The following is a 13,398-nucleotide window of genomic DNA, read 5'->3' as shown; positions in this document are numbered from 1 at the left end:
GTGGCAACACTGTACGGGGACCACTGAGGAAGTGGCAACACTTAAGAGGGACCACTAAGGCAGTGGCAACACTGTTAGAGGGACCACTGAGGAAGTGGCAACACCGTTAGAGGGACCACTGAGGAAGTGGCAACACTGTCGATTAGCCACTTGGGGGGGGTGTTGGTAACACTGGGAAGGGGGCGAGCAGCAACACTAGGAACCACTTAGAAAAAAAACAAACAAACAAACACAGTGGCGACACAGTAAAGGGGGGAGGGAGGGGGGGGGTTTGTTGTTTATAAAGCCACTGTAGAAGGTAAACACCGCAGGGGAGGGACCACTTAGAAAACCAGCGGACGACACTTGTTTATATTGGGTGGGGGGGGGGGGAGAGAAATGGGAGAGGTGATGGGGCGATTTTCTTGGGCCTCCCATCGCGAAACCATTTTTCCAGTGTCTCGCGGGTATGGGCGATTGGTGGGATGGTGAGGGGGCGGGGCAACGGGATGGTGAGGGGGCGGGGGCAACGGGATGGTGAGGGGGCGGGGGGCAACGGGATGGTGAGGGGGCTGGGGCAACGGGATGGTGAGGGGGCGGGGCAACGGGATGGTGAGGGGGCTGGGGCAACGGGATGGTGAGGGGGCGGGGCAACGGGATGGTGAGGGGGAGATCGTACATAAATGGATATTATGGCTGTTGTACTGGAAGGGAAAACACCTAGTTAAGGGGTCATGGGTGGGTGGGGGGGCGTAACAACCACAAGGGGGTGGGGGAGGGGGAGATAGAGGCGCGGGGGGGGGGGGGGGGGGGGGGGGGGGGAGGTGGTTGGATGGGGGCCGAGAGGGAGCACTGGGAATGGCGAATATATATGTGTGTATATATATATATATATATATATATATATATATATATATATATATATATATGTATATATGTATATTAAGGGGAGCAACTGGGGGGGTAAAGGGGGTGGGGTGGGGGATGATAGGGGGGGTGTGTGGGGTGGCTAGGCAATTAATTGCACACACACACACACACACACACACACACACGGAGGGAACCACCATTAGAAGAACGTCAAAGGTTATAGAGGGGGAGGGGGGCACATCGTTAAGGTAACACGAAAGGGGGGAGGGAGGGGGGGTGGGTGTAACCATGGGGTGGGGTGAGGGGGGGGTGTAACGGGCTTGTAGTACAGGCCGAGATACGTAAATAGGTCTTATGTTTGCGCGGGAGTTGGGGAATTAGAGGGGAGGGGGGTTATAGAAAACGGGAGGTAACCATTTTGGGGGGGGGTCTTGTGTGGTGGGAGGGAGAGAAAAATAACCCCACACTTAAACTTAAGGCCTGACACTGGCCTCTGTTGTTGGGGGATATATATATATATATATATATATATATATATATATATATATATATATATATATATATATATATATACACCCTGGCCTTGGGGAGGGGGGTGTTGGGGTAGGTAGGGGGTGGGGGTACATCTATTATGAGCCGGCAGATATGACGTAGGGGGGAGGGGGTTATATATATATATATATATATATATATATATATATATATATATATATATATATATATATATTATATATTATCGAAGGGGGAGGAAGGGGGGGTGGGGTCGGGGTCACTGCGAAGTCTCAGCGCATATTAAGCGCACTGCTCCGTGACCCATCGAACTCTGGTGCCAGTGGTGGCCTTGACGCGTGCGCGCGCGCGCGCGCCTTGTCTCTGTCGCTACCGCGCCTTCCCCCTCCCGCCCCCCCTCCCCATACAGGCAAGGGGAACGCCAGACGCAGACAGACAGACACACGCACGCGCGTGCGCGAGCACCACTAACTGGAGTCTAGGCTAATATAGACGATCTCTCGTTCTAAAATGATAAGATTATCGTATCAATGGCGTTGTTGAATGGGGGGGGGGGGGGGAGGCGGGGAGAAGGTGGTAGAGAAACCCCACCTCCCCCATTTTCTATGGAGACTGCAGAAGGAGACCTCTGGGTTCGAAATGGGTGGGGGGGGGGGGGACGACGACAACGCCCCCCCCGAACTACAGAAGCTGACAAGGGAGATACACGCACACACACACGAACACACACAAACACAACCCCCCTAGAAAAAAAAAAAAACTCCAGAGAAAAGATGTTGAGGCATCAGTTGCTAGACGGGGGATGACGTGATGCCTCGTTGACCAACGGGGGATTATTTGGGGAGGAGGGGGGACACGGACTGTTGGGGTTGGGGTGGGGGGAGAGGGGATTTGGGTGGGGGGGTTGGGGACTTGGGACTTTCGCTACGTGGTTTTGACAGACACGTTTGGAATGATGTGGGTCTGACATGTGGGCGACTGACCACGTCACCGGAGATAGATAGATAGATAGATAGATAGATAGATAGATAGATAGAGAGAGAGGCAGCCACTTTGGCAACAGAGGGGGGAAGGGTAAGGTGGGGTTGTTTTGGGGGGGGTAGGGTAGGTAGGAGGGTAGTAGGAGAGGAGATACGCCAAGGGAGAAGAGACGTCTCGTCTCAACGAGATGCCTTCGAAGAAGAGGAGGTTTGCGCGAGGTAAATGGAAGTGGAAAACAGACCTCGGCTAGATCAGGAAAGAAGGAAAGAAAACCAAAAAATAAAATATCAGGAATGTATGTATCTTCTGAAAACAGCTTTTGCTTTTCGACTCTCTCATTTTTTTTATATATATATATGTATATAAACAAAGCTGTTCGTAAAGGTCACCACCTTCTACACACACACTGTGTGTGTATATATATATATATATGGAGGTGTAGCGACACTGGAACATTTCGAGACCACAGCCAACCAGAAAGGTTTTTTAAAGACACCATTGTGGCTTATGGGGTGTTTGTGTGGGTGGGTTCAGCGCCCCCCCCCATCAGACAGCTGAGGGTTGGGCAAATCACCTTCAGGAAACAGAAGCCCTTCAGGAAAGCTAAATAAAGAAAAATAAAGAACTATTGAGCCCGGATCTGGATATGAGGAATTAAGACGACATAGATGGGGTGGCAGGAGCCATCTACTGGAGGGTAGCAAGATGGTTGACCAGACCATTTGGAAAGCAGACGACGAAGTACACCAGCGCTGTCTCTCAAACACTTGACAAGGGAAGACAACAGGACGCTGGAAATGGGTTGAATTTTTGGACCAAACAGCCGACATGAGGGAACAAGAGATGGTGCTCACAAGAAGTGGACCTTGTGGAACGCCTCCCGAGAGAGGGTAGTGTCGACGTCTCTGGAGGACAACTGGTTCGATGGCACGCGAGAGAAGGCGAGTGTCTCCACACACACACACACCACACACCAGCCAGTCTGGTTAAGGGTGATCAACCTCTCTTCCGAGACTTAAGATGGTATTGTTTGAACTGACCCTCAGAAATGGCATCTCAGAGACGACAACCATTCACCAGCTACACTCCACAGCCGGAGGGAGCAGAGTGTGGCAGCGGAAGGCAAAAGCCTTTAAAGGTGGACTTGAGCAACCCCCTTCCCTTCTTCAGGTGGGACATCTGGTGGATCCACAGACGCTGCGTGGCTGTCCCCTGGAACATAGATATACCCAGGTCTCAAAGCGAAGGTGCGACTGAGTGATCCTCCGGCGGAGGGGGCATGCATCAAACAAGGAAGGGACCTCGTTAGCGAAATTTACAACTCACGTCTCTTATATCACAACCGTAATTGGTATATAGATATATACCTCAAGAGAGGGGATATAGGGATATACCTCAAGTGGGTTACAAGAAGTAAACATTGGGTCAAAGATTCGAGAGAAATGGGATAAGTAGAGCCGTTCATGTTGACACACGGGTATGGAAGTGTGTCTTTAAAAGTCTTAGAACGTATTTCAGATTCTCGGCAACGGGGGTCTTGAGATCCTACTGTGGCCCCTCCCTTTCTCTGGCTGAGAGGGGAGTGGGGGGCTGGCGGCCAACTGCTGCCCTCAGTGTTGTGTACCAGATGGTTACGATCATCCATTGTCCCTGTCCACGATGGTTCACTCCATAACACAGGAGGGGAGTGTGTGTGTGTGTGCGGTGTGGCGCCAGGAGGTACTGATGGTATACGAATGTGGGCGAAGATAAGGAGACCTCTTGCCATGTTGATCGGGGGAAGCGGCTCCTGACTGAAACGATGAAATGCAACGCGGCTCGGGATTGACGAAGAGGAACGGCGGACTGGAACCGCAAGTCCTCCAAGTGCCAGCGTTTGACCCGTTCCGGAACAAGTGAGGGACGAGGGTGGATAGGTCGACGAAGGGGAGTCTTGCAAGGACGAGAAAGTGGATGGATACACCATTTGAAGAGGGGGTCAGTGGACGAGGGTTGGAGAAAAGGTGGTTGAAAGACGAGCTGGGTAGAGGTAGTGCACGGTGGCAAGCTAGGAAGAGGAGGAGGAGGAGAAAAGACTGGAAGGGTGAGGAAAGTAAGAAGGCAGGAGTAAGGTTAAGGCACGAGACGAAGAAGAGTGTGAGCAAGTGGGGGAAGAAACGCCACAACTCACTCGACCACTGAAGGAACAAGAAGAAAAGACTTTCAGAATCAACCCCGAAACCGCAGCAGAAGACGCGACTGTACCTCTTCGTCTGGTGTCGTAGGGAGGCTGGCCCAGGGGGTTGTCCAGGTGGCCCAATGTGGGTGGAGGAGGCAGCCAGTTTAGGCGCTGCTCTTCTTCTTCTTCTTCTTCTTCTTCTTCTTCTTCTTCTTCTTCTTCTTCTTCTTCTTCTTCTTCCTCCGTATCTACCCCCATGGCCTTGGCCCCATCCACGGAGGGTTTGAGGCTGGCTCAAAGACGGGGGAGGACCCCCACATCACCTTCCTCACACCATCATTGACTACACCATCATGGATCTTACAGATCAAAACTAGGAACATCCCAAGGTGACCTGAGGGATGTTTTTAGGGCCGACACACTGACCTGTTGATGAGGTGGTTGAGTCAGTCACCGATGTGAACGACTCCCGAGAGTGAGAGTCATGAAGAAGGTATTAAGACGACGCATGCAAGGGCGTCCCCTATTGTGACTGACGATTGGTGTTTGTTTTTTTCTGTTCATCACGGGACGAGAGTGTATAAGGAAGATGTTAACGCCTCAGTTGGTCTAAATGTGGGGGGCGGAGGGATTGGTGTCGCAGGTCTTTTACATGGAAGCGACTCGTACTACAAGAACCTCGGGTATAGACGAGGTGGATCACAACCGAGAACCTCTCCCACAACTCCTGCAAGACGGACCATCCTGCAGAGAGAGACGGACCATCCTCGAGAGAAAGACAGACCATCCTCGAGTGAGAGAGGGACCATCCTCGAGAGAAAGACGGACCATCCTCGAGAGAAAGACGGACCATTCTCGAGAGAAAGACGGACCATCCTCGAGAGAAAGACGGACCATCCTCGAGAGAAAGACGGACCATCCTCGAGAGAGAGACGGACCATCCTCGAGAGAGAGACGGACCATCCTCCAGAGAGACGGACCATCCTCAGCAGAAGGCCGTCTGTTGTACACCCCTCCTCTTTGGCATCAACTACAGCGTCCACCAGAGACCCACGGGTCCTTTCCCCATTTTGGAAGCTTGTGAGTGGAGAGGGGGATGATGTGGTTCTGGAAGGAGGGACAACCAGCAACACCCTCTCTCGACAGCTCGTGCACGACTGACGAGAACCTCTTGCGGCCGGACCGCGACAGACCCGGCTCGGATCAGCTGATGCTGACGTCACCAACACATGTAAACAACTTCAGACAGAGAGAGAGAGCGGGGATAAAAAAAAGATAAATAGGGTCTTACACATGGAGAATCTCGTCAAATGCTTACATAAAATTCAGGTAATGATTAAAGAAACAAAAAAATAGAGAATATGGCACAATATCGTTCTGACTTGAAATACGATTAAAATAATACATATCAAAATACTGCCTCTTATATATTTTTTTTTTGGTTTATATTTTGTGAATTCAATAAAATACGTTAATGACTCTATGGAATAAGCCTTGAGGTATAGTAGCTCTTTTATAGTAAACATATAACAATAAAAATATACATCTCTATTTACAAATCCAACCCAACATGAATACATTAGAGTAGCACTAATCCACTTGAACACCAGAGGGGCGAGGAGCCATCTGGGGACAACCAGAGGAGCGAGCCATCTGGGGACAACCAGAGGAGCGAGCCATCTGGGGACAACCAGAGAAGCGAGCCATCTGGGGACAACCAGAGAAGCGAGCCATCTGGGGACAACCAGAGGAGCGAGCCATCTGGGGACAACCAGAGGAGCGAGCCATCTGGGGACAACCAGAGGAGCGAGCCATCTGGGGACAACCAGAGAAGCGAGCCATCTGGGACACCATTGGGGGGGGAATAGGAATCCATCTGGGACACCAGAGGGAAGTTAAGGTGGGGGGGGGGAAGGATGTGGATATGGGACCCATCTGGGACATGACGACAAGGACAAAGACATCCACCACACACCAAAAAGGGTGAAAACCCATATCGGGATCTTGGGGGAGAAGGAGGTCGACCAAGGGTCGATCGACCGTCGTCAGCTGTCGACGGGTTTGTTTGTTTTTTTGTTTATTTCCCCTCGCCTGCCTCACTTGACCTCCTACCTGTGTCACGTGGCCTGCTCAACCTGCCCTCGACCTCTTGGGGTGTGTGGTCAACCCAATTCTGTGATCCATTCAGCTGTTCTTGCCTGGCTTCGATGTTCTCCCGTGTCCAGGTCTCTTGGGATGTCTTCGTCGTTTTCTTGTGCTTCTGCCACGTCCAGCCCTTGACTTTGAGTTCCTGGTGCGTGTCCCCAGAGAGTGGAGGTTCAGGGGGGGATGGTGGGTTTGACCGGGACGCTTACACACACACATCCCCCTCCGGAGTATGGAGGGGGTCAGATATTCAAGAGAGAGAGAGAGAGAGAGATAGAGAGAGAGACAGAGACTCAGAGAGAGAGAGAGAGTGTTGGGGTTCATGGCCAGTTCAGACCCTCCAATAGAGGACAAAGGAGTCAACCATATGAACTTTGACCTTGACCTCCTCCTCATAGTTCTATCGGCCGCCACCTTCCACTTATATACACCTCCGATGTTTGATCCACATTCTAAAGCGCGTCGAAACATCACGTATTCAGCCAGTCTACAGATATCCCCTCTTCGAATCGTGGCATCTCTCTCATCCCCCTCCCACTGCATCCCCACTGCTACAGATGGTCAGTAATAATCTACGCATCCAAAAAAGACGACTGAAAGACTCCGATGTTCACTGTCTCGTCTCTCCGCACGATGGAAGCGCCACTGGGTATATTGTAGGGTTCTGTGTGGGTTATGGTGCCAGTGTGAACGCGTGGTGCTGAGGGGTCAGGCAGCCACGGGTCACTTACGTCTCCTCACAGCGACCACAGGGGTTGCTGTGAGTCTCATCGCTCTGTATATACACCACACCGCCCACTCCTCTCTCAGGAGGGGGGAGAGGACTTGTGTAAGGGGGTGGAGGGATATTGTTTTTGCAGTTGTAACCCTCTTATGTCACAGAGGGGTGTGGTTAGCATCTGCCTCCAGGTTATGTTTACGTCCTGTATTCTGGTGCCCTTGCGTCACCCAGTGCGGGGGTGGGAGTAGACATGTCCCTCCTCCCTCCCTCTCTCTTTCTCTCTCTATGTATATATCTGGTCCTCTTCTGTAGTTCTTAAGTGTCATTATTTTATTCATCGCGTGTAGCGTCTTCACCCGAGAGGAGTAATGTCAAGGGCGAGATAGATTGGCTCTCTCTCTCTCTCTCTCTCTCTCTCTCTCTCTCTCTCTCTCTCTCTCTCTCTCTCTCTCTCTCTCTCTCGGCCAAGTTGGTGGTGCAGGTGAGAGCAGGTGCGAGCCTGGGAGGCCCATTTCTGTGACCATCGTCCTCGCCTTCTGCAGGCCTTGAACGCACCTCTCCGCTCGTGTGATATAAGACTCCGGCCTCCAGAGGGAGGCGCTGACGTGGGGCGGGCCCCCTTTTCTACCATCGTCCTGACACAGGTGGTGTGTGGAGGGTCTGTCGAGCCTGTGGAGGAGGACCTCGGCTCCTGAAGACAACTGGCCTCCAGACGGAGTCGCTGACGGTCAATCGATGGGCATCACCAGGCACCTTGCGCCTCTCTTCCGTTCATGACCCAGTGTGTGGCTCTCTGAAGCAGCGCTGGCAGCGCGCCGTCTGTGGCACCAGCACTTCCTTGTCTTACCCGTCAGCGCCTCCGTCGAGGGCATCAGCGCTTCCTCTTATGAGAGACATCAACGCCCCTCCGTGGAGGGCACCAGTGCCTCTTTATCTCATGACATCAACGCCCCTCCGTGGAGGGCGCCTGAGGGTATCAGCGCTTCTTATAAGAGACATCAACGCCCCTCCGTGGAGGGCAACAGTGCCTCTTATCTCACGACATCAACGCCACGTTCTTCGACCATCAACCGCGCCCCCTGCTCCCCATCGTAGGCATCAACGCCTCGGGAGGAGGAGGACGGGTTGGTTTGATGTCCGCGTCTGCGACAGCTGTGCAGGAGGGCAGGCGGCGCTGTGAGTGCCAAGTGAGGAGTGAGTGGGGTAGGTAGTGAGTGAGTGAGTGAGGGGGACACCTCGTCTGAGTGCTTCCTCTGAAGCCACAGCTCAGGGTATAGCTGGCTGGTGGTGGTGGTGATGATGAATCATGAGTGACGAAGATGAGTCGTGAGTCACACAGACCAGGGGAGATGATGGGTCGTGAGTGACGGGGAGATGGGTCGTCGCAGAGCGGGTAGAGGTTGGGGAGGGAGAGGGAAGGAAGGAAGGGGAAGTGATAATGATGTTGAGATGTGTCGTGAGTGTGACGGAGTTTGGGATGAGTCATGAGTGAGGGCAGGATTGGGGGGGGGGAGGTGATGAGTATGGGTTGAGTGACGACGGGTGAGGGTGAGTCATGAGGCGTCAGACGGTGAGTCGGGCGTTGAAGTGGCATTTGACGAAAGAGGGTTGGAGTGGCGGGGATAGAAGTGGCTCGCCCATGAATGTAGGGTGAATGAGGGGCGTTGTGTGAGTCAGGGATGAATGTCAGGGACTGTCTGTGGGATGAATGTCAGGGACTGTCTATGGGATGAATGTCAGGGACTGTCTGTGGGCTGAGTGTATAGTACCAGTTTCAGATTCGGCCTAAAGGCTGAGGTGGCGTCTTAAGTGTGTAGTGAGACGCATCTTGAAGTGTTAAGTGTGTAGTGAGACGCATCTTGAAGTGTTAAGTGTGTAGTGAGACGCATCTTGAAGTGTTAAGTGTGTAGTGAGACGCATCTTGAAGTGTTAAGTGTGTAGTGAGACGCATCTTGAAGTGTTAAGTGCTCTGTCAAGTGTTAAAGTGTTACTATAAGTATGTTAAGTTGGTGAGGTTTCATCCTTAATGCTGAAAGGGAGACTTGTGTATACATACATAAGTGTCAAGTGTGCTGTGTCAAGTGTTTTAAGTGCTACATCACTTGTTCGTTTTAATATCTCGGGAAGAAAAGTATCGTCGTTTTCTTTATAAGTTCTACGTTATAAAGTGTATCTAGAACGCTACTTAAAACTTTGGCATTTACGAGATCATTATATGGATTGGGGGGAAGGGGGGGCTGCTGGTCCCAGGGAAGAGAGAGAGAGGGGTGGTGGGGGGGGAAGAGGGGAAAGAGGGGGGTTGAAATGTATGGACAGTTTATCAAGTCAAATGAGGGAAATGATTTACTTCGAATGAGGAGGGCGTGAGGGGACAGAGTTGTGAGGTGTGAGTGATTTTGCTGGTTATGACGGAGTGGGGAGGTGGGTGGACGATGTATGTATGTATGTATGTATGAGGGGAAAGGTGTGAGGTATGGCAGAACACACACACATACACACACACACATATGAGGGGAGGTAGGGTGTGAGTGTAGGTTTGCCTAGCGTGTGTGTGTGTGTGTGTGTGGGTGTGTGTGTGTGTGTGGGTAGACGAAATGTAATATACAGCAAGGAACAGTCTTGATGACCAGTTCGCTGTTATATGGGTAGGTGTAGCAGGTAGGCGGTGCTGTGGTGCCCCTGGTGGTGGGCGTGGGTGTCGGGCGTGGGTGTGTCGAAGCTGGCGTGGGTGTGACAGGGTATACCACCAGGGTGATGTATGGAGAGGGGGTGGGTGGCGCGTGGGTGAGAAGAAGAGGACGTGAGCAGGCGTGGCATGTAAGGGGGTAAGTGTGTGTGTGTCTATCTCTGGGGGAGGATGTGTGTGTGTGTGTGTGTGTGTGTGTGTGTGTGTGTGTGTGTGTGTGTGTGTAGGGTTAGGTAGTCACCCCAGAGCCGGTCAACAACAAGATCAATACCTAGAAAGACAACAGAGTCGATGGTTTCGGGCAATATTGACGAGACTTTGACACACACTGGGGCGCTCGGAGCCCCACAGCTGGACAATATAGTGGTACACAACAAACATGGAGGAGGGTGGGGAGGGAGCAGAAGATAAGATAAGATAAGATAATTATTCTAAACCTTCGATGGGGTTTTTGTTTTGGTTTTTTTTATGGTTTTTGCTTTTTAAGTTTCTTTTTTCCTCTCTTCCCCGGAGAGTGCATGAATCACCATGACGGATTAAACACTTCAAAAAAGAAAAAGAAAAAAGGACGATTTATAAAGAGAAACGAACAGTTTATACTGTAGCGTGAGGTAGCGGGAGTTCGAGCGAAGGGGCGTGTATGGCGTGTGCTGGAGGAGAGAGTTACAATGGGTTCGCCCTTGCCACACCAGCAGCAGGACGAAACCCCGGTCGACACACACACACCCTCTCTCTCTCTCTCTCCTTCTCCAGCTTTTTAACACTTGGCGCCCCTCCTCTTCCCTCCCGGCTACTCGCATGGAATGCATCGTAGAGACAAGTAGTAGTAGTTCGGGGGGGGGTGGGTGAGTGTGTGGGTGGGTCGCACTGAGGAGGGGGTTTTTTGGTAGTGGGTCAAGCAGTCCAGCAAGCGGGTGGTGGGAAGAAGGAGGAGAAGGAGGAAGAACACCTCCTCCTCCTCCACCTCCACCTCCACCTTCTCCTCTCTCTCTCCTTCTCCTCCTCTCTCGATGCAACACACACTGAACCTTCCGCGTCGTATCTTCGTATATGAATTATTTCCTGTCTTCGTCCTTCCTTCCCCACCCCCAGTCCGCCAGTACTGCGGATTCTGGCTATATCACTTGCTCGCGCAGGAAAGAGAGAGCAACACGTTTCGTGTGAGGGTTCGTTGGGGGCGGCGAGGGGCGGCGCCACACGGCATGTGGCACAATACACACTCAGACGCACAGACACACACACACATTACACACCACACACCTTTGTGCGTCCTTCTTGTGTGTGTGTGTGTGTCTCTCTCTATATATATCTCTAGCTCAATCTCTTTATAATTCACGTGTTCCGTCAGTAGAGACAGATAGCGACGACCCCCTCCCACACACACCCCCCAACACCTCTCACAAAAACACTCTCTCTCTCTCCCTCTCTCTCTTCCAACACCACGCCGTTCTTCCATCCAGGGCCCGCCCTGTCGCGCGGGGTGGGTAGGTAGGGTGGCGGAGAGAGAGAGACTGCGGTAGAAGAACTCGGTTCTCCTCACACCAGACGTTGTCTTCTCCTTCTTCAGGGAGGTCTCCTTCTCCTGCTGCTGAAGCGTGGTGGTACCTTCCTTCATTCCTTCTTCTTCTTCTTCCTGCGTCGGGTTCGTCCGCTGGTCGTGGGACGCCACCGGCCGCGCCCTAGTTGTGAGGCCCGGGAGAGTCTTGTCAGCGCCCCACGCAGACGTAGGGGGGGAGTTGCGCCCCACGCAGGCGCAGGGGGGAAGTTCCTTCTTTCTTCATGTCTCTGTAGAGTTGTGCCGCCTTCGGCCCACGGCGCTCCGACGACCCCACCAGCGTAGCTACAGTGCCGGGCTTTGGGGGGCGCGCGGGCGCGGGGTTGCTTGGCGTCTCCTGCCTCCCGCGCGTGTTCCTACGTCCGTCGTAGTTGTGGTAAGAGGCCGTAGGGAGCCACCAGCTGGGTCAGGGCCACCACGCGGCCTGCAGAGGGAGGCTGTAGCACCCAAGGCCGTCGCTGCTGCTGCTGCTGCTGCTGTTATGGGGGGGGGGGGTGAGGGGAGTAGGTAGGGAGGGAGGGAGGATCGAGGGGTGAGGTGGTGGTGGTGATGGGGGGGTTGTGTTAAGGGGAAGGAAGACAAAAGCCTTGGATGGGGGTTGGATGATGGGTGGATGGGGCCGGAGAAAGGGGCTGGAGGTAGGGGGGGTTTGAGGTTGGTTCTGGGCAGGGGCGTGTATGTGTGTGTGTGTGCGTGCGTGTGTGTGTGGCAGGAGGTGGGAGAGGGTTAGAAATTAGGAGCGCAAGGCCTTGTGGCCAGTAGCATCTTATGAGGGGGGGAGTGTGTGTGTGCTGAGGGGGAGTAATTAAGGGAGGGGTGATGAGGTGAGGGTATTACTGGCTTTGCTCAAAATGTGGGAGGGAGGGAGAAGAGGGAGGGAGGGAGGGAGGGAGAGGGATTGACTAGAGCGGGTGGGAGGTGGAGGCCGGGTCTGGTCTAATGGTCTCCAGTTTGCTCTGTTCGTTGGCCACCATGGATGGCTCCGTGTTCCGTCTCCGTAGTTTGGATTTGGAAGTTTTCTTGAGCATGTTAGCCTGTGGGGTTGGGGTGGGGTTGTGGGGGTAAGAGGAAGAGGAGAGAGGGAGGAGTGAGTGAGTGTGTGTTTGAGGAGGGAGGGAGGAGTGAGTGAGTGTGTGTTTGAGGAGGGAGGTAGGAGTGAGTGAGTGTGTGTATGAGGAGGGAGGGAGGAGTGAGTGAGTGTGTGTTTGAGGAGGGAGGTAGGAGTGAGTGAGTGTGTGTTTGAGGAGGGAGGGAGGAGTGAGTGAGTGTGTGTTTGAGGAGGGAGAGAGGAGTGAGTGAGTGTGTGTTTGTGGAGGGAGAGAGGAGTGAGTGAGTGTGTGTTTGAGGATGAAGGAGGAGGAGGAGTGAGAGATGTGAGTGAGTAGGGAGACGTAAGGGGGAAGAGGAAGAGGAAGGAGTTAGCGGGAGGGAAAAAAAAAGAGCAGAAACAAGAGGGAGGGGAAAAAATATAATAATAATTTGGAGTAATGTAACCACGAACCGTTTTCAGAGGGTGGGGGGTTCGACAGCGTCGAAGGAAAACAGAAAACGGGTGGGAGGGAAGGAGGGGGTGTTTTATTTTTATATAAATGAATAAATAAGAGATAATATGAGAGGAGAGCATTGTGAGGAATAAGGAGAGACAGGGAGAGGGAGACCAGAGGAGAAAAATGAGAGATAACAGGTTACTTAAAAAATCTCGAGAGAGCTTTGTGTGTGTGTGTGTGTGTGTGTGTGTGTGTGTGTGTGTGTGCATTCGACAGGAAACAAACAAACGAGCAAGCAAGCCAGCA

At 52.6% G+C, this 13,398-nt stretch overlaps 1 protein-coding gene across 5 annotated transcripts in view; it reads right to left on the bottom strand.

Annotated features, from left to right (window-relative positions):
- Positions 1–1,589: 1,589 nt before the first annotated feature.
- The window catches only part of LOC139761371 (diacylglycerol kinase theta), a 131,989-nt gene continuing 120,180 nt past the window's right edge, over positions 1,590–13,398 (bottom strand). For all 5 annotated transcript variants that reach the window (XM_071685477.1, XM_071685478.1, XM_071685481.1 and 2 more), the window contains one exon: positions 1,590–12,639. In XM_071685477.1, the coding sequence (XP_071541578.1) occupies positions 12,508–12,639 (132 nt within the window). In that variant the 3' untranslated portion in view covers positions 1,590–12,507. The remainder of the gene's footprint in view (positions 12,640–13,398) is intronic.

The sequence above is a fragment of the Panulirus ornatus genome, chromosome 40 (assembly GCF_036320965.1).
Source record: "Panulirus ornatus isolate Po-2019 chromosome 40, ASM3632096v1, whole genome shotgun sequence".
Lineage (NCBI taxonomy): Eukaryota > Metazoa > Arthropoda > Malacostraca > Decapoda > Palinuridae > Panulirus > Panulirus ornatus.
Note: the sequence above shows the minus strand (reverse complement) of the source record. Positions and strands in the feature narration are given on the sequence as shown.